This window comes from Astatotilapia calliptera, chromosome 4 (assembly GCF_964374335.1).
Source record: "Astatotilapia calliptera chromosome 4, fAstCal68.1, whole genome shotgun sequence".
Classification (NCBI taxonomy): domain Eukaryota; kingdom Metazoa; phylum Chordata; class Actinopteri; order Cichliformes; family Cichlidae; genus Astatotilapia; species Astatotilapia calliptera.
Genome location: NC_137425.1, coordinates 6960083 through 6980108, shown reverse-complemented (window position 1 = coordinate 6980108; position 20026 = coordinate 6960083). Strand labels below are relative to the sequence as shown.

Below are 20026 nucleotides of genomic sequence, written 5' to 3'. Positions count from 1 at the left end.
AACAAATGGAGACAAGCCTGAGGGGATACGGCACTAAAACGACTGGACACGGAGAAACCAGACAGACAAGGGGACACGACTGGAGAAACAGACAGGGACCATGTGAAATAAAAAAACAGGTGCTGAAGTAAACAGGAAACAGAAATGCAGAGTAGACACAGACAAAAGTAAACAAATACAGAGACGGAGACTGGACACAAACAGACAGAGAAACAACCAAGGAAACAAGACTAAGACAGAGTGGACAAAAAAGGGAACTGACTCAACCAAAAAAGGGACTAAAAACTAGAATTATAAGCACTGGGTGGAAAAATACTAAACACCAAAGCACTAGGCAAATAAAAAGTTATCATTATAAGTAATAATCACATATAAATCCAGAAGCGAATCAAAAACTCACAAAACTCAAAACACACAGATTCTAACAGTCTACGTGTAGCTCTTGAAATAATTGAATTCACCTTTTCAAAACATAAAGTTAATCACAGTTCATTCATGGTTTAATGAGAGGGGCAGACTACTTCATCACATAGGGTCAGGTTGGTTTGGATAGCTTTTCCCCCTTAATAAATCAAATCATCATTTAAAAACTGCATTTTGTATTTACAGGGGTTGTGTTTGTCTAATATGAACAATTTATTGATCTTAAATTTAAGTGTGACAAATGTGCATTTAAAAAAAATACAGAAAGAAGGAAAATAAAAGATGAAGTGGGCAGTTTTCACACTGAGCCCTCTGTGGGTCTCTCATATTTGAACCTTCTGAATGAGAGTGGAAAAACTGCTGTGTTTTCTGCTTTGTAAACAGACACTGCTTCAGCCTGAGCTGTGGATTTATTTTCATTCCCAGTTGCTTCTGCCATTAATGAATAATTTAGTCTCAGATAAGTCTTAAAGTCTGTTATGCTACAATAAAGGGCCTTTAAAATTTGCAATGCATTTTTTCTTCATTGATTATATGGCCTGACCAGTTCCACAGCCAAGTGGTGATATATGCTTACTATCTAAGGCACCACTGAAATTGTGAATCTTGCATCTCCAGTGACGTTAATAGCGAGGAAACACTAATACGAGCAATACAGCTGGACAAACATTTTCACAAGCCGTCCATACTCCAGCTGTTATAGCAGCTTTCATTCCTGCTGCCTTTTGGCCTGCTCCTGCCCCCGGAGAGAAGTAAATCTACAAACTATCATGACTGAATTACATCTCATTGATCAGCTTTCTTTTAAACTGACAGTGGTTTATTCACCCTAAAGAAAACAGATAAATACTACTAAATGATAAAGTCATGGTTTTTTTAGATGATCCATGAACGCTTGACTCACACGCCAAATGCACCGGTCATTTTTTCCAAGGTTTGTATATATAACACAGCCCAAGGTTTTGGATATAAGAAAAGATGCGTTGAGCATATTTGTCCAAGTATTTGTTCAAGGTCAGTTTTCAAGTAAATAAGATGGCTGAATGAAAGGCAGGCATTTTTAAAACCAGCAAACACTCTCAAGCTCTCAAAAAGCTCAAAGGATAAACAGAAAAGGACTGAATAAAGCAGATAAACACGAAAGCAACTATAAAGTCACATTTTTTAAAAAATTAGGTGATGACATCTAAGTACTGAGACACATAAAAAAACCACATTTTATTTTACAATATTTCTGAGATTATTTCAAGATGGAGTGATATTTTAGTCAGGCCCCAATCACAGAGGCCTACAGATCAGTCTGTGACCATCTAATAGGGAAAAATGCATGTATTGTGCAACCAGTTGGCAAGCAGCTGGTGGGAGTTGCTAGTGTTAATTTGATTACAATGCTATACCAAAAACCTCATTTTGATTGCTTTCACTAGCAGTTTGCTGTGGTTACGGCAGTTTGGGTGTAAGATGGCAGCTTGTCTGTAAACACAAACTGCTTGCCAAGTGGTTGTGAAACTGTAATTGTGTTGCAAATTGGAAACGGACACCATTCACCTTCAAAGTCAAAGCTACACCTGTTGCAATGTGTTGGCTTCAGCGCTGACGTGGAACTTTTACTCTGGAGGTGAACGTTCTACATTTCTGGTTTCCACCACACTTTTTCAAATTTCACTACCATTTAGAGAGTATTTGCAGACAAATCAGCATCTTTCATGCAAACCACAGGTAACCACAATTAACTGCTAGCAACCAAAGCAATCACAACAAGGTTTTTGATAGAGCACCCTCTATCAAAACAACCAGAGGTTTCCAAAAGGTTGCCAAACACTCTCTAGGCCTAAGTGACTGATGGGTAAGATAGCTAGGCATGCTAAAGCTGCAGAAATGGCACATACTACAGTTCTGAAAATGTAAACAGTGGTTTAGGTTGAGTTAAGTCTCCAATGACTTTGTTTGGGTTTTTTAAAAAAGCATATCCTGTGTTATCCTCTTAATTTTCATTTACTCCAATATGAGGCTCAGTGGATTGCATGGATGTAATGAACATTTAGTCTCCCTAGTTATAAATGGGGGAAGAAAAAAAAGTTCTTGAGGAAATGGTGTGCGGACAGATTTGTTTGCTTTCACTGCCAGCGCTGCTGGCTTACTGATTTGCTCTGCAGGAAGAAATGAGCAAATAATAAAACAGGCGATTTAAAAAGAACAGGCTGTGTTTACAGGGCCAAAGGCTGATTGCTGTATGTAGCTGAAGTAAAAAGATGAGAACTGCCTTATTTTTTTAAAATGTTATTTTAGTATTATTTTAAAACTCTTTTATGCAATATCAAAATTAGCGACTTTTGATCAGTTTCCACCATCACAGTGTCTTAAAGCATGTTCAATCATCCAGGTAAGTAACTCCCAAAAGGTTGATTCTGTTCACCTGGTCGTTGCATTTTCAGTGTGAGAAATGTTTCATCACTCATCCAGGTGACTTCTTCAGTTTCAGCTGACTGAAGGTTTCCCCAACCTTGTAAACAGTACACGGCACAATGACTGAAACTGATAATTTGCATATTAATGATCAAGGAGCTGACCTCACAGCCCATTGTTCAGTCAGAGGGCTAGTTTCAGTTATTGTGCAAATGTACTGTTTAAAAGGTTAAAAGTAATTAGAAATATCACAAAGCAGAGTAGCCACATGTGATTAAATTTTTTACACCTATTAGTAATGCTGATGAATCTATGCTTCATATGCAGTCAGTTTTAAAATGAGGTTCAAATATGTTTTGCAGCTCCACACAGAACTTGTTGGGCAAAAGTTATTCAATAATTGTTCTTTTGATAGTAACGGTTGTTGACCCCAGGATATGTCTCTACACTCCTTACATGGAATGACACAAAATTTTGTAGACCCTTTATGGCTTATTGTCACATTTGTAATGCCTCTGGCTGAATGTCATGAAGTGTACTTTAGAGGTGATCCCTTTTGCTTCATCTAGGTCAGACTTTTGATCAAAACCGATGAGATTCACATCAAACACGGGCAATGATGTCTTGAGCTTTTCACTGAAGTTAATGCATGTTGCATGCTAACAGTACGTACTCAGAACCCATAGTTCACTTCATAAATCCACTACAGACTCACATGCATAATTTGTGACTCTCCATAGGGTAGTTTTGTCTTAATTCAAACTGCTAATTGTGTCCTTATTGGAAATGATGATAACAACACACTAGCTGCTGCATTTAGCAAACATTTAACACTTGTCAAGCTACTGACCAAACTCGTTAGATATTCAGTGTAGAAGGTTGTGTGCATAAACTTTAAACAGCAGCACTTCAAGCCCTTATAGAAAACTTCTTCTGTCAGTCTTGATGCATAAACATAGTAAACATTATATTGTTTGCGTGGGTTCTCTGCAGGTACTCTGGCTTCCTCCCACAGTCCAAAGACATGCAGTTAGTGGAGTTCGGTTAATTGGTAACTCTAAAGTTGTGAACGTGAGTGCGAATGGTTGTCTGTCTTTATGTGTTAGCCCTGCGACAGACCAGCAACCTGTCTAGGTGGTACCCTGCCTCTTGCCCTAAGACAGCTGGGATAGGCTCCAGCCCCGCTGCGACCCTCAAAAGGATAAGAATGGAAGAGAATGGATGGATGAATCTGTAAGCACTGTCATTTTGTGCTAAGCACTTCAGTTAAAGCATTGCACTGTCATTTGTCTAAAATTTCATAAAAGTATGCCCTGTGAAGCTTGACTCACTAAATAACTGTCAGAAAAAAAAATCATACTGGAGTGTTTATTGAACCTTCTGACAAAAAAGAAAGAAATGAGATATCAGTTTGCATATGTGACTTTTAATTTCAGTATCAGTTTTACTGCATCTGGCGTTTGTGCAATCTATTGCCCAAAAATGTAATGTGCAATTAATTTTAAGTTTTGTTGATGATGATTTAGAGGTCTCAAAACACTGACATAAACTCCTGTATCAAATATAATATGTTTGGCATTAGAGTTAAGGAACTTGGGAAAACAGATGTGCACTTATGAACCTGATTAAACTGATCAAACAATAGGCATGTATGTGAAGACAAGCTGAACTTAAGTTGCTGATGATGCATTTGCACAGTGTCAACCAGAGTCATGCATGCATTAACAGCTCTGTTTTGTGAATGTGTGTATTCTCCAGGGCTTCATGAAAATGAGGACATACGCGTGATGATGGCAGGTTCCAGCATGCTGAAAGTTCGGTCAACAAGTTGGCAAAGGAACCGAAGCATGCGGCTGCTGGAGGACGGACTCACCGTGTGGTGCGAGTCCAAGAGCTCCCGCAAAGGCAAAGCCCAGCAGACATGTAAGTTTGTCTGAAATCCAGCTTTATGGTCAGAGTACTCTGTAAGGAGAGCTCAGTGTGTGGCGGGGTGGGGGGCTGGCTTGAGCAGACATCATGACCTAATGAAGAGGAGAAGTGGGGTAGTTATGAATAGGAGTTGAGGAGGAAAAGGAGCTTTGATTGTGAGCATGAGTGAACTAATACGATAAATAGAAAGGAAACTTAAGTAATGGAAGAGTGTACGTGAGAACAGCGCAAACTGAATTATATTTAAAGCAAGCAATGTAAGCGTCCCGCCATTAGTCCAATAGAAACTGAGATGTGATTCAGTGCGCTCATTCAGCCTGCACATTGTTTGGGGTTGTTGAGCTGCTTTATCTTGGCTCTGTCTTCTGCCCTCTCCCCTACTTTGCCCATTTAAAGACGGTTCTAGTTTCTCTGGTAACTGAGGAGGGTAATCATGTGATCTGTAGTGGTTATGACTTACCAATTCAAGCTTCCTAATATACATTTAATAGTCTTACTGACACTTAGACCTCCGACAGAAATGGGCATGAGCTCTTTGATGGGATCAGTTTATAATTTACCAGCGCATAAAACTGGATTTAGCTTCTGAGACTGAAAAGTAAAGCCAGTGCAGAAATTTCTTAAATGTGCATTTATTTCTTTAGTTTCAGAAAGCATTAAGATTATTTGAAAGTCCTCAATAGAACATTATGGTATCAGTAGCCTAATTTAAGTATTTTTTTAACAGAAAAAGCATGGTATGCTTCAGGGTGTGACTAACTTGTGATAGGCCCTTTAAATATCACTCCAGTGATTGTTTGACATGTGGAAGGAGAGTGTAGCTGCTCTCTAGAAAGTCAACACAGAGGAAACATGCCTGTAGGTTACCCTGGTTGAGAGTGGTAGGTCGAGATTCCCCCATGTTTGAATGTTTCACCTTGAAAAACAAACGTCAAGCTAATGATCAATGTCCAAGTTTAATTGAATTGAGTGTTTTCTGTTATAGCGGGTAAACAAAACTGATATTACATAGAATCCTATAGACTCAACTCCCACTTATGCAAGTTTGGGCCTGTTATCACTCTTTGCACAAACTCCTTAAGGTTATGTACACAAGGTGAAAAACAAGATAAGTTATAGTTGGAGGTTTGCAAGTTGCTTAAGGGTAAAATTAAACTGCAAAAGCAGATGAGATTGTTTTGGGGGTTTTTTTTGCTGTTAATATTTATTTTCAATTCTTTTAGCGATCGGACCTCCTTGAGTACCTAAAGCATCTTTTGCAAAGCACCATTTTCAGTAATAAAATAGTGGGGAAGAAGTTAGTAGACTTTATACTTAATTTCACAGCTCATCCATTATATTATGTAATGTTATTATAATGCCTTGCTTTTCAGCCCACTGTTTTAAACAACTAGTCATGTAGTAGCTATATTAGGATGTTGTGCCAAAGCACACAGGGGAAAGATAGTAATGTCTTTTATCTAGTTATTCAGGGAATCAATTCATGGATGTCAGCGCAGTATGTAGGACACAAATCTTGTTCAGAGCGCAACTCTTCTGTCATGGCATCAGAGGGTTGGACTGATGGCCTAAATTACCGAAGCACAATTCCTGGAAGAGTTAATGAAAGTAAAAGAGCAAAAGAGACTTCGCAGCAGCATCTGTTCAGTCTCCCATTCCATTTAGGTCTTTGTAGCTAATTCTTTCTGTTGAAATGAAAATTTACTTCAAGGTGGAAAGCTTTGAGCACGTAATATGAGATCAGCTTTGTTTTCTCCCTTGTTGCCTGACCTTTGGCTCTCCCACCTCTGTGCTGTTTGTGATCTCCACCCTTATGTTAGAATGCAGTTTAATCCTAACCCTTGCCGCTTGTCTCACAGCGTGTGTGGTTGGGCAGGTTTGTGGGTCAATGGGTGTGAAGGCCGTTTTGATTGTGCCAGCCATGCCGCAAATAGACACAGAGCGGCCGAGCTGCAGCGTGTAACACTCCATAGAATGATGACATCAAGCAGCGTGAGAACAGAGTGACCACTTAAGACACTGGCAGGCTGCTGAGGACCAAATCTCTGTACGGGATAAAGGTCTGGCTCTCTTCCCTCTTTCTAGTCTCCCAGGTCTGATTTGATCTAATGTCTGAAGTTCAGGGTTGCGTGTGATCCTGGCGTAATATACACCACCTAAAACTTCACACTACACATAGGCACACACCCACATGTATATGTTACTTTTACCATGGCTCCGAGATGACCACAAAGGAAGAATGCGGAGTAATTTCGAAGAGGTGGATTGCAGAGGCTTTTATGACCTCTAGCAAGAGAATGAGGTTATTGTCAGAGAATACTTATTGCCCAGCAGGCATCTCAGTGCAGAAGCAGAAGAGCTCCTGTGCTGAATAAAGTTCTAGTGTTAGAATAAACTAGGAGACACTGTGTGTTAGTGTCAGCCTGTTTCCTCCCCTTGTTTATAGTTGTAAATCTGAGGTTTTTTCCCGGGCCAAAAATGAAGACTTGCAGTGCAGTGCACTTATGCTCTTTAGGATGTTGAATTGTTGAGATTCAAAATGTAAAAATGCATATGCATATTTTGGGGAAAAAAACGCCTTTCCCCTTTTTGAGCTGGAAAAAATAAAAACAAATAACGTAAATCCTATATTTCCTTACTAAAGTACAAAGAGCATATAAAATGTTAAAACTTACAATGCTTATGAATTTTTAAGTTTTGAAGCCAACCCCTTGTGAATATGGGAGTTTCTTCTTCTTCTTCTTCTTCTTCTACTACTTCTACTATTTCTTCTTCTTCTTCTTCTTCTTCTTCTTCTTCTTCTACTACTTCTACTATTTCTTCTACTTCTTCTTCTTCTTCTACTTCTTCTTTGGAATGCCAAAAGCTTTTAATGACTCACTGGTCTGAACTGTGGACAGACTGGATTCACAACCGGCTTAACAGAGTGATGTTGTGCAGAATGCAGAACATGTTTGCTACCGTCATGCTAAAATAAAAAAGACCTCGTTGCTGGTTATTTATATTCTTTTTAGGTGTGGTCCTTTGGGTGCAGATATGTTTTGGGGCTGTCTTAATATTATGATGATGTGATGTACCGTACATCCAGCTGCTCCTTTATTTCCCACACCCCTCCCATTTATCCCAGGTTGGAGCTGGCAATAGGACACTACTTTTGACCCCTGGTGGTTGGGTTTTGTGTTTCCTCCTGATTGTGAACATGTAGGGCAAATGTGCTATTTGCTGTGCTACGGAAAATGTATTTACGGTAATTGAGAAATCCCTTAATTATTTTTTACTTTTAGATTAAGGAAATAGCCCATTTGAACTTTGCTGAATATATAATGGGAAATTCTTAGTCAGGCAGGTGGAGAGCCGCTGCAGGTGGCATCCACACAACCTTTTGAAAAATAATAATAAATAAATAAAACTTTGAATAAATAGGTTTTAATTTTATAGGGAGGGGGGGGGGGGGGCACAAGACAAGATTTCATATATATTTTGCACTATATTTTATCTGATACTGAATGGCCTCTAGCAGCACAGTTAGATTTCTTTTTTTCATGTCTCATACTTTAAATGAAGCCTGATTCTCAAGCTGTCAGTACAGGAACCTCACACTGAAGGTCTAAGTCATTACTCTCATGTCATTTTTTGTTTTTTTTGTTTTAAAATTAGTCTGCTGACGAACATGTGTGGATATAATATGTTTCGCAGTCTCATTAATGTGTCACTCGCATTCTCTAAAAACGCCTCACACTTGACCTTTAGCTGCTTCTTGTGCAACCATGGTCTCCTGCTGAAGCAGTTTACTCATCGATATTATCGCTCCTGTCCCAGTTGCAGTGACGGAGGTGGAGTGTGTGTGTGAAGGCTACCAGTCGGAGGCACTGAGGCGGCTGTCTGGAACCCTACCAGAGAACCAGTGCTTCACAGTGGTCTTCAAAGGAGCCAGGAAGAGCCTGGACCTGAAGTGCCCCACTGCAGAGGAAGCTCAGCACTGGGTGCGAGGTCTCCGCATGTTAAAGGAGCGAGTGGCCAGAATGAGTCAGAAGGAAAAACTGGACCAATATCCTGCCCAATTTCCAATATGCTAGAATAAATATAGCGTAGCTGAGGCAGCATTGCTATGGTGACTGACTCTGCTGTCACATGTACCGTCCTACGTACACAGCATAGCTAAGGTGAGAGGTAATTGCTCGACAAAAAAGCCCTGTCTAAATATAGGCCTGCTATCACTCTTAATTATAATCTCTCATAGCCAGAGGAAAATAGCAGTGTAGTGTTCAGGTAGAGTATAAGATCTTCCCCGTTGCTCTGTTTGTTTCTCATTTTGTTTTCATTGTGAAATAAAACTCATGTCAAGTGCAGCAAGTGCTTTTCACTTAATGTGGCTGTGCAAGGACACCATAAACTGTCAACAGGTTAAAAATTGACATTGAATTGTAAATGGCTTTTGCTTTAATGGTCCAACACAATGTGAAAAGCACTAAATGCATAAAGATGAGTCAGTTGCTGATAGTTATCGTGTCAAAAGGCTATAGCATTATCAGTCTGGAAAAACACTAAGAGACAATTCCAGTATCTGTTTTGGAAGATGATGCTTTACTTGACTCAGTTTCAAATCAAATTCATGTACCAAATATGCATTTTGTCCTTTAATTCTTGCTAGAAAGGGTGAGTATGAAAAGGAAAAATACAGACCCTTTCAATAACAGCAGGATAGAATAAAAAAGAGATCAAATATAAGAAAAAGGAGGTTTAGCAAAAATAACCTCCCTTGGGAAAAGAGCAGGTATTAAGTGGATTTATAACAAATAAAACCCAGTAACATCCCATATAAAAGTACCGTCTTAACAGTTTGACTCTATGCTTTAGTCTTGCTTGATTTCTTAACTCCCTACACTTGGATTCGGGGGTACCTCAAGCGAGCAGATCAGAACAACGACGGCAAGATGAGCTACGATGAGGTCAAACGGCTGCTGCTGATGATCAACATTGACGTGAGCGAGCAATATGCCCGCTGCTTATTCAAGGTCAGAGTCATGTGATGTTTTAGTACCTGTATGCTCATTAAACTGCAGCACTGAGTGTAAAGAAGTGAGGGAATTACAGAGCTGTAGAGTTGTTGCTATCTGGTTAAGGAGGTGTCATTTTACTCGGACACCCTGGAGTCCAGAGTCTGTGTTCAATTACCAACCCCAGCAGCAAGCCAACCACCAGCCTCACTCCACATCTTTACCCCCTCCCTCTTATCTTCCCCACAACAAATCACGAGCCATTTATTTCTCTTTTGTGCAGGGATTACTACCTGCTATGTCCCTCACTTCACTATTATGGCAGAATTGTTAGTGTTATTCTTCTTCTCTGTGCAGCTTACAGTGCAAAGAAGCATGTTTTCAACGTAGGTGCGCACAGCTGCGTTGAATTATTATAGAGGTGCTTTTCCCACAGCCTTTGATATTGTCTATTTTCTTCTCTGTGTGTTCACTTTCTTGGCTCTTTTTAACACACACCTTTTCTGTGCATCTCAGCGGTGTGACCAATCTGGCGATGGCCGCCTGGATCACACAGAAATTGAAGAGTTCTGCAGGGAGCTGCTGCGACGGCCTGAGCTAGATGCCGTGTTTAGACACTATTCAAGTAAAGGTAGCGTGCTCTCCACTGCTGAGCTGCGTGATTTCCTGGGAGATCAAGGGGAGGACGCGTCGCTGGATCATGCTCGAAGTCTTATACTCACCTATGAGCTCAATGACCGGGGTAAGTTGTAAAAGCAGTCATTAAAGGACTCAAAGGAGGAACCCAAAATATTTATATATAAATACATTCTGAATGTGACTTTTGATGCCGTCTCCATACAAAAGAAATAGCGATTTAGCCTATCACCATAAAATCTGAGGCACAATCCTGCTGCTGTGCAAAAAAAGCAATCCAGCAGTGAGAGCTCGTTGTTTTAAGAAAGAAAAGTTGTGCTTTGCTTCGCTTTTCTTATCACTGAGTTATTATAATTCAGCCATAATGACAGTACTGATTATACTGTATGTGCACTCACTAACCATTTTATTAGGGATGCCTTCTTAGTACCTGTTTCGGCCTCCTTCTATGTAGCATTGATTCAAGAATGTTCAGGAAACAATCCTCATTTTTGGTCATGATGACATTCCTGCAGATCTGTCAGCTGCACATCCAAAATAGAAATCTCTCCTTCCACCACATCCTAAAGGTGCTCTTTCCGTGACTTTGAGAGTGAACTCATTGTCATGCTCAAGAAACAGTCTGACATGATCTGAGATTTGTGACATAAAGGGGCATAAAGGGATAGAAGTATTGTGTTTGAGAGAAACATATTACGGAAAAAAAGCTATTTATTTATTTTAATCTTCTGTCCCTCACAATGGACATGGGGTCATGTTTAATTACAGAATGAATGATATTGGTTCCATTTCTGAAAAAAAAAAAAGAAGGAAACAAATCTGAGCATTAAAACATCATTTTAACATGTAACCTATCAACATCACGCTTTTTATTAAACTTCATTGTGCACACCTAATACTTACCTCAACCGGGCTTTTTAGGTCTCATCACCCAAAGCATTAATAGTGATCAGGAATGGTATGACAGAGAGGCTCCTTGCATGAGTTCCTTAGATTGCATTATATATATCTATTAAAATATAGATTTAGTGTGCATATAACTCTACACTCTAAAAAAGCCTTGTAAACCTTGTATGTTTATAAGAGGTCTACATGAAACGGTACATTTGGAGCCTAGGTTATGAGTTGTGCCTGTTTGTAATTTGTTTATCTGTCTCTGGTTTGTGCACACCAACATTGGATTTCTTTTTTTCCTATAACCTAGTTATCTATTTTCAGAGGCCCACCTGTTTGGTGGTTGTGGCCAGTGTTGTCCTGTTTACATGTCTCATGCTAAAAACCAACTTCAGCCTAATTTTGGTGTCATTTAAACTGAGTTGAACTAATTGTTAAATACAGGAAAAGTAAAGCTGAATGCATTTCTACCATATTATATATCATTAATTATGTAAATCAACAGGATAAAAGAAGAAATCAAACTTTAAGCAACTTTAGGCCTGATTCTCTTTCCACAATTTTGAGCTTTTTTTTCCTCCATCTGTCTTCTGCTATCTAAATGATGGACATGAAAACATGAGGTAGTAAGTTCTGCTGTCCACTGTAAAGGACACTGAATAAGTTTTGTTCATGAAAACAGTAAAATTACTAAACATATCAGAGTTGATACTCTTAAACTGAGGAAACCTTTTAATTTTCTTTTAGCAATAATGTCATAACATCTGTTTAAAAAAATCAAAATTATCCCAGCTGTCATTTGGGAAAAGGCAGACTACACCCTGGATTGGTCAGTACAACTAATTCCCTTGACAATAATTACTGTAAACAAGAAATAATATTAACCACAAGAAGAATGTAGTTATGACTCAACTGTATGACAGAATTTAGTTTCAAATTAAGACAAGAAATTATTCCTTAGATTGGATATATATATTTAATAGAATATAACTTTTTATAAACCTCTTATGTTATTGGGGTGCGACCGTGGCTCAGGGGTTTGGGAGGCGTATCTGTAACCGGAAGGTCGCCGGTTCAATCCCTGGGCTCTCTGTCCTGGTCGTTGTGTCCTTGGGCAAGACACTTTACCCTACCGCCTACTGGTGTTGGCCAGAGGAGCCGATGGCGCGATATGGCAGCCTCGCTTCTGTCAGTCTTCCCCAGGGCAGCTGTGGCTACAACCGTAGCTTGCCTCCACCAGTGTGTGAATGCGCAAATGAATGAATAGTGGTATTGTAAAGCGCTTTGGGTGCCTTGAAAAGCGCTATATAAATCCAATCCATTATTATTATTATGTTCATGAGAGGTCTCAATAAAAAAAAAAAAAAGTACATTTGCAGCCTAGGTTATCTGAGTTGTGCCGGTTTGTGATTTGTTTATCTGTCTCTGGTTTGTGCACACCAACATTGTTTTTTTGTTTTTTTTTTCTAAAACTTGGTTATCTATTTTCAGAGGCCCACCTGTTTGGTGGTTGTGACCAGTGTTGTCCTGTTTTAATGTTGCATGCTAAAAACCAACTGCAACCTAATTTTGGTGTCAATTAAACTGAATTGAATTCAACTGATTGTTAAAGACAGGAAAAGTTAAGTTTGATGCACTTATATCATAATATATATTATTAATTATGTAAATTAACAGCATAAAAGAAGAAATAATACTTCTGGCAACTCTAGGTCTGATTCCCTTTCCACAGTTTTGAGCTTTCTTCCTCATGCTGTCCTCTGCTTCCTAAATGATATACATAGGCTGATATGTTATGCCATTTCACGTCTTCCATGTATCCCTGCTTTCTTTTTACTTGTTTAAAGCCCTTCGTTATCCTGTTAAATCCACTTAAAGATTACAAATTGATGGAAATAAAATACCATTTATTACAGCTCAGAAGAACCTGCTCATGACACAAAATGGTTTCACCATGTACATGCTGTCTCTGGAGAATGATGTCTTCAACCCTAACCATGCCAGAGTTTACCAGGACATGACCCACCCCCTGGCCCATTACTTCATCTCCTCGTCACACAACACTTACCTTACCAAGGACCAAGTCACCGGTGCGAGCAGCACTGAGCCGTACATGAGGTATTGAGACAGAGAAGAATGCAACATTGGCCCTCAGTCAGTCTAGTGAGATATGTGCCTGTGGTTTCAAATGAATAAATCTGTCACTGTCAGGGCTCTAATTCAGGGCTGCCGCTGTGTGGAGCTAGACTGCTGGGATGGAGATAAAGGTGAACCCGTCATCTACCACGGGCACACACTCACCTCCAAAGTGCCCTTTAAGGAAGTCATTGAAACCATCGGTCAGTATGCCTTCAAGGTAAGAGATTTTGTAGCTTTCACTCATGGAAATATGCAGTTATGCGTTGTGCTTACAGCTGTGCCAACCCACTGCACTTCTTTTGGTTATACACCTGACTCTGAGGCAATCCTGTGGTATTTTGTATAGTATTATACTCTTGGGTTTTGCATTGCTATAATGTGATCTAATTGCATTTTAACGGCTTAGCATAAGAGTTTTCCTGTGTTTCTCCCTGCAGACGTCCCCATACCCTCTAATCCTGTCCTTGGAGAATCACTGTTCTGTGGAGCAGCAGGCTGTCATGGACAAACACCTCCGTAGTATCCTGGGCAAAAAACTGCTCACAGAGCCTCTCAGTGACCAGGCACTGAGAGACCTGCCTTCTCCCGAAGTACAACAACCACACACATAGAAGCACAGCTGGACCCATTTGCCTTTCTAATAAAGTAATTTATTCCAATGGCATTCCTTGCAGGAGCTTAAGGGGCGCATTTTGGTAAAAGGAAAGAAACACACTCCTCACCTGGGTGAGCTGGTGAAGAACAGCAGCTGCACCAGCTTCTCTTCGAGCTCTGAAGATGAACTAGCCAGCAGCATTAAGAGCACACCCATGAAGGATCCTGCAAAGGTCAGTTCAAGAAAGGCTTGTTATTGAGTCGTGGAAGCTGTTAACACAAACGCTTTAGCTAATTGACCAATTTTCTTTGCATTGCCTTTTCCAGGTCCGTTCGAAACTGTGCCCCGAGCTATCCGACCTGGTGGTTTACTGCAAGAGTGTCCCCTTCCGTGGGTTTGGAAATGTGTCTGAAAAACCGCCAAATGAAATGTCTTCTTTCTCTGAAAACGATGCCCTCAAGCACATCAAAGAGTCTGGTACAATAGTGGAGATAATTGCATCTTGACATCAGATAGAGAAATTCAAAAAGTTTGCCAGCATCGTGTCTTTTGTGCAGCTGGTTCAGCTGGTTCTACAGAAATTATAATTAGCCCTCAACGTATCATGGCTTGTGGATTTCTGTCTTTTTATTTACAGGGAAGCTTTTTGTAAGACACAACAGCAGGCAGCTGAGCCGGATCTACCCTTGTGGCCAGCGCCTTCAATCATCCAACTATGATCCTCAGGAAATGTGGAACTGTGGATGCCAGCTGGGTTGGTACTCCACACTGAAAGCTACGCTTTTTAAAAACCCAGAGACGTGTTTTATTTCTGTAAACTTACTGTCATGTCACATGTAACCTGCTGACATCTCTGATTCCGTTAATTTAATCCCGTGTCCCTCCACTTTCCTCTTTCTGCCGTTAAGTGGCTCTAAACTTCCAGACGGCTGGGGAGCAAATGGACCTGAACCAGGGCCGCTTCCTAGCAAATGGTCACTGTGGATACGTCCTCAAACCCAGCTTCCTGTGCAGCCCCACATCCAACTTTAACCCAGAAAACACGGGAGGAGGCCCCGGTCATACCCCGACTCAGCTGACTATACGAGTGAGTAACTGTTACTAAGTTAAGGGAAATGAACATTATAGATAGATAGATAGATAGATAGATAGATAGATAGATAGATAGATAGATAGATAGATAGATAGATAGATAGATAGATAGATAGATAGATAGATAGATAGATAGATACACAAAAATCCAAAGAATTTAAATTCATCATGAATATTTTTTTAAAGCATATAGATTTTAATAACCACAATATATGTGATGAAGTTTTTCCAAAGTTTCGTTCAGATGTGCCTACCTGTTAAGGAGGAGATAGACGTTATAGTAAGATTTCTGTACCGCTGTTCTAAACTTAACATAAAAAGTAAGGAAATTAGTGTTTGGTTGATTATTTCTTTGTGGTAACAATACTTCTTGGTAATAAATCTTATATACCACTGGAAGGATACCACATTTGTAAGGAAAATGCATTTGTGGGTTGAGCAGTAGTGTTGAGAATGTGGGTTGCACTCATGAAAAACTTGCCAAATCTTCTCTGCCAACGCCAAACAGCTTATTCTGCTAATAACTCTTGTTTGGTGTTATTTGTTGGATTGGATAATTGAATTATGAAGAAACAAGACATATTGGTAGTTTAACAGCAGTAAATGCTGGTTGAAAAATGTCATCCCATCCCACAGCAGTGTGTGACCAAGCTGGTCACCAACATGAGGAGTTAGAGACAAATAAAGAGACTTTCCAACGGTATACAGGGAGTGCAGAATTATTAGGCAAGTTGTATTTTTGAGGAATAATGTTATTATTGAACAACAACCATGTTCTCAATGAACCCAAAAAACTCATTAATATCAAAGCTGAATGTTTTTGGAAGTAGTTTTTAGTTTTAGCCATTTTAGGGGGATATCTGTGTGTGCAGGTGACTATTACTGTGCATAATTATTAGGCAACTTAACAAAAAACAAATATATACCCATTTCAATTATTTATTTTTACCAGTGACACCAATATAACATCTCCACATTCACAAATATACATTTCTGACATTCAAAAACAAAACAAAAACAAATCAGCGACCAATATAGCCACCTTTCTTTGCAAGGACACTCAAAAGCCTGCCATCCATGGATTCTGTCAGTGTTTTGATCTGTTCACCATCAACATTGCGTGCAGCAGCAACCACAGCCTCCCAGACACTGTTCAGAGAGGTGTACTGTTTTCCCTCCTTGTAAATCTCACATTTGATGATGGACCACAGGTTCTCAATGGGGTTCAGATCAGGTGAACAAGGTGGCCATGTCATTAGTTTTTCTTCTTTTATACCCTTTCTTGCCAGCCACGCTGTGGAGTACTTGGACGCGTGTGATGGAGCATTGTCCTGCATGAAAATCATGTTTTTCTTGAAGGATGCAGACTTCTTCATGTACCACTGCTTGAAGAAGGTGTCTTCCAGAAACTGGCAGTAGGACTGGGAGTTGAGCTTGACTCCATCCTCAACCCGAAAAGGCCCCACAAGCTCATCTTTGATGATACCAGCCCAAACCAGTACTCCACCTCCACCCTGCTGGCGTCTGAGTCGGACTGGAGCTCTCTGCCCTTTACCAATCCAGCCACGGGCCCATCCATCTGGCCCATCAAGACTCACTCTCATTTCATCAGTCCATAAAACCTTAGAAAAACCAGTCTTGAGATATTTCTTGGCCCAGTCTTGACGTTTCAGCTTGTGTGTCTTGTTCAGTGGTGGTCGTCTTTCAGCCTTTCTTACCTTGGCCATGTCTCTGAGTATTGCACACCTTGTGCTTTTGGGCACTCCAGTGATGTTGCAGCTCTGAAATATGGCCAAACTGGTGGCAAGTGGCATCTTGGCAGCTGCACGCTTGACTTTTCTCAGTTCATGGGCAGTTATTTTGCAACTTGGTTTTTCCACACGCTTCTTGCGACCCTGTTGACTATTTTGAATGAAACGCTTGATTGTTCGATGATCACGCTTCAGAAGCTTTGCAATTTTGAGACTGCTGCATCCCTCTGCAAGATATCTCACTATTTTTGACTTTTCTGAGCCTGTCAAGTCCTTCTTTTGACCCATTTTGCCAAAGGAAAGGAAGTTGCCTAATAATTATGCACACCTGATATAGGGTGTTGATGTCATTAGACCACACCCCTTCTCATTACAGAGTTGCACATCACCTAATATGCTTAATTGGTAGTAGGCTTTCGAGCCTATACAGCTTGGAGTAAGACAACATGCATGAAGAGGATGATGTGGACAAAATACTCATTTGCCTAATAATTCTGCACTCCCTGTAGGATTTATTGCTAAGAAGTATTGTTAGAAGAAAAAGGAAGTTTCCTTCCTTTTTGTGGCAAGTTTATTTTTCATAGTGTCATTTAGTTCTTGTTATTACTGTCCATACTTCAATTTTTTTCATAGAGGAGAGGCCATCCTCTGTTGTTCCTCTGGAAGAGTTCCCTTATGTCTAAACTAGAGTCTAAACATAGAGCTATTGTGTGCTATCCAGATTGTCAGATTTTGCAAAAAAGTTGCCTCCAATAGACTTTTTTTTTATACATTTCTAATGATAATTTCATGCACACAATGATGAATTATGTTTTGCTTTTTCAGATAATATCTGCACAACAGCTGCCAAAAATCAACACAGAGAAGGCGAGCTCCATTGTGGACCCACTAGTGTGGGTGGAAATTCATGGGGTGGCTATTGATAAAGCAAAACAAAAAACCCACCGCATTGACAACAATGGTAATATTTATTTATTTATTTATTTATCCACAACAATAAAATTTTAAAAATACATTTTTATATGTATTTTTTTTTTTGCAGAGTGATAATATATATGTTATCTATGTATATTTAAATTCAATGCAGGCATTTCTGTAAATCAGTGTTACTTTTATAATGCAGTGACAGGAGACAAGAGATGATGTCAGAAAGCTTCTTTGTACCTTATTCAAATCTTGGAATATATACTTGTGTAGGAGTCTTTTCAATCCAATGCCATGATTAGTTTGTTTGAACGGTTTAATGCACCAGATGGTGTATTTACAGCTCTTGTGCGCCCTCTGCAGGTTTCAACCCTCGCTGGGACTGTACTCTGAGCTTCCAGCTGCAGGTCCCTGAGCTGGCCCTGGTGCGGTTTGTAGTGGAGGACCACGATCATGCTGCCAAAAATGACTTTGTGGGGCAGTTCACTTTACCTTTTACAAGCTTTCGCATAGGTGCTTATTAAGATTTAGTCTACAAGTCAGTCTTCACTCTCAGATGTTCTTTTTAATATGTGTCATACTCTTTTTTTTTTGTTTCTTCTCCCCACCCAGGTTATCGACATATTCACTTACTGAAGGCAGATGGTTCTAGCCTTTCTCCTGCTACACTCTTTATCCATGTCAAAGTGACTCGCAGAGGTGTTCCTGTCAAAACTATGGCTGAGCGTATTGCCGCTGCCAAAGGCAAAGCGTGACACACATCTGAACAAGACAATCAGATATCTGGACAATGAAGGACCTTGGAAGGAGGAGCTCCGAGTGTAAACAGACAGAGACAGAATGCTGCCGTTGTCTTACAGTTCAGACCCCAAGTGGTCCAGTTTGCACAAAACCACTTCCCAGTGCTTGAAGAAAGGTGTCTGTCAGAGATGGACACATGCCCTCTGGTGACTGTAATTCATAACAAAAAAATGTAGAAAAAGGGACTGTTAGAGAGAATGAAGATCATTTATTTTATGTCATCATTTTATTTTTTAACATGTTTTTTTAACTTGAAGAATAATGATCGCTTAAGTAAAATAGCACTTCTTAAATTGATGCTATAACAGAATTGCAATGAGATGTAAACCAAGTGTAACTAACTGTGTTTGACAATATACATAAACATCAGTGTTTTAGATGTTATTATTGGCACCATTAACTGTGCTGTAATACAGATTTAATTTTGTGTTAGTGAGTGCCCCAGGGCGCCATGGCCCATGCTGCCCAGGTACAAGTACTTGATACTCCAGATATCTGGGCACTTTTTTAAATTCTGTCTGGAAGACAAATTCTAACATATTCTTACATCTTCCAGCAGAACATGACAGACTTAACTTGCAAAGATAAGCTTTTTTCTTAAATGTGTTGTATTTTATCTTAGCATCATTTCACATATGTTCAAATGTGCTTGTTTAAAATCATATTTGACTTTTAACGATACAGTATTTCCATATAAGCTTCTTTCATTTTGTCAACTTTTGTCTTCGTATTCAGATCTAGAAAAAAATGCTGTTAAAAACTAATTGCATCAATCTAATACAACCACTAATTACTCCAGGCTACAGTGAATCTTTTAATACTCTTATAAGGAGGTTCACTGATAATAAAATGGTCCAGCGATGAAAAGTAATTACTGTAATTACAGTTTTAATGGTCACGCTGGTTTTTGAGAAGAATGTAATATGTATTTAATAATGGGTGAAGTAAAACTTTGCTCTCTTAATGTTTAATATAGAAGCTGTGGGATGCGTTTGAGTGGTTATGTTTGCAAGAAAAATGTTTTTATAAAGCACTTCTAACAATTTTTTTCACATGCTGTCAAAAGATACAAGTGTCTGTTTTAGTTTCAAAAGTCCACAGTGTTGTGTGTGGACACCTGACACTTTAATAAATGCATAACCAGAAGGTTCTAATCTGTGAATTTTTGTCTGACTTTTCTGTGGTACTCTAAAGCTGTCAGCCTAAAACATGATAAATCTTTATATTCCAACATTAGAACTATCAATGGATATGTCCCTGCCTGATTAGGCCAAAAGTAAAGACAAAAAAAATGAAAACTCTTAGCAATATTTATGAAATTTCACATTACACAGCATGGCAGCAATTTCTCCAACAACTGGACTTCTTTTGTTTCCGAGCATCTCCGTGAATTATGAGTTAATCCACCCACTGAATATTTTGTGGTAAACTTAATTAAA

At 39.5% G+C, this 20026-nt stretch overlaps 1 protein-coding gene across 4 annotated transcripts in view; it reads left to right on the top strand.

Annotated features, from left to right (window-relative positions):
- plcd3a (phospholipase C, delta 3a) overlaps positions 1–19749 on the top strand; it is a 29163-nt gene extending 9414 nt beyond the window's left edge. For 2 of the 4 annotated variants that reach the window (XM_026164291.2, XM_026164293.2), the window contains exons 2-15: positions 4588–4752; positions 8578–8806; positions 9644–9773; positions 10272–10497; positions 13202–13403; positions 13497–13641; positions 13862–14014; positions 14099–14251; positions 14346–14496; positions 14657–14773; positions 14928–15106; positions 17688–17823; positions 18150–18299; positions 18399–19749. In XM_026164291.2, the coding sequence (XP_026020076.2) occupies positions 4588–4752; positions 8578–8806; positions 9644–9773; positions 10272–10497; positions 13202–13403; positions 13497–13641; positions 13862–14014; positions 14099–14251; positions 14346–14496; positions 14657–14773; positions 14928–15106; positions 17688–17823; positions 18150–18299; positions 18399–18541 (2279 nt within the window). In that variant the 3' untranslated portion in view covers positions 18542–19749. Of the gene's footprint in view, positions 1–4042; positions 4063–4587; positions 4753–8577; positions 8807–9643; positions 9774–10271; positions 10498–13201; positions 13404–13496; positions 13642–13861; positions 14015–14098; positions 14252–14345; positions 14497–14656; positions 14774–14927; positions 15107–17687; positions 17824–18129; positions 18300–18398 lie in introns of those variants that run through there. The other 2 variants (XM_080300153.1, XR_013908469.1) reach the window with 2 other exon arrangements.
- The last annotated feature ends 277 nt before the right edge of the window (positions 19750–20026 follow it).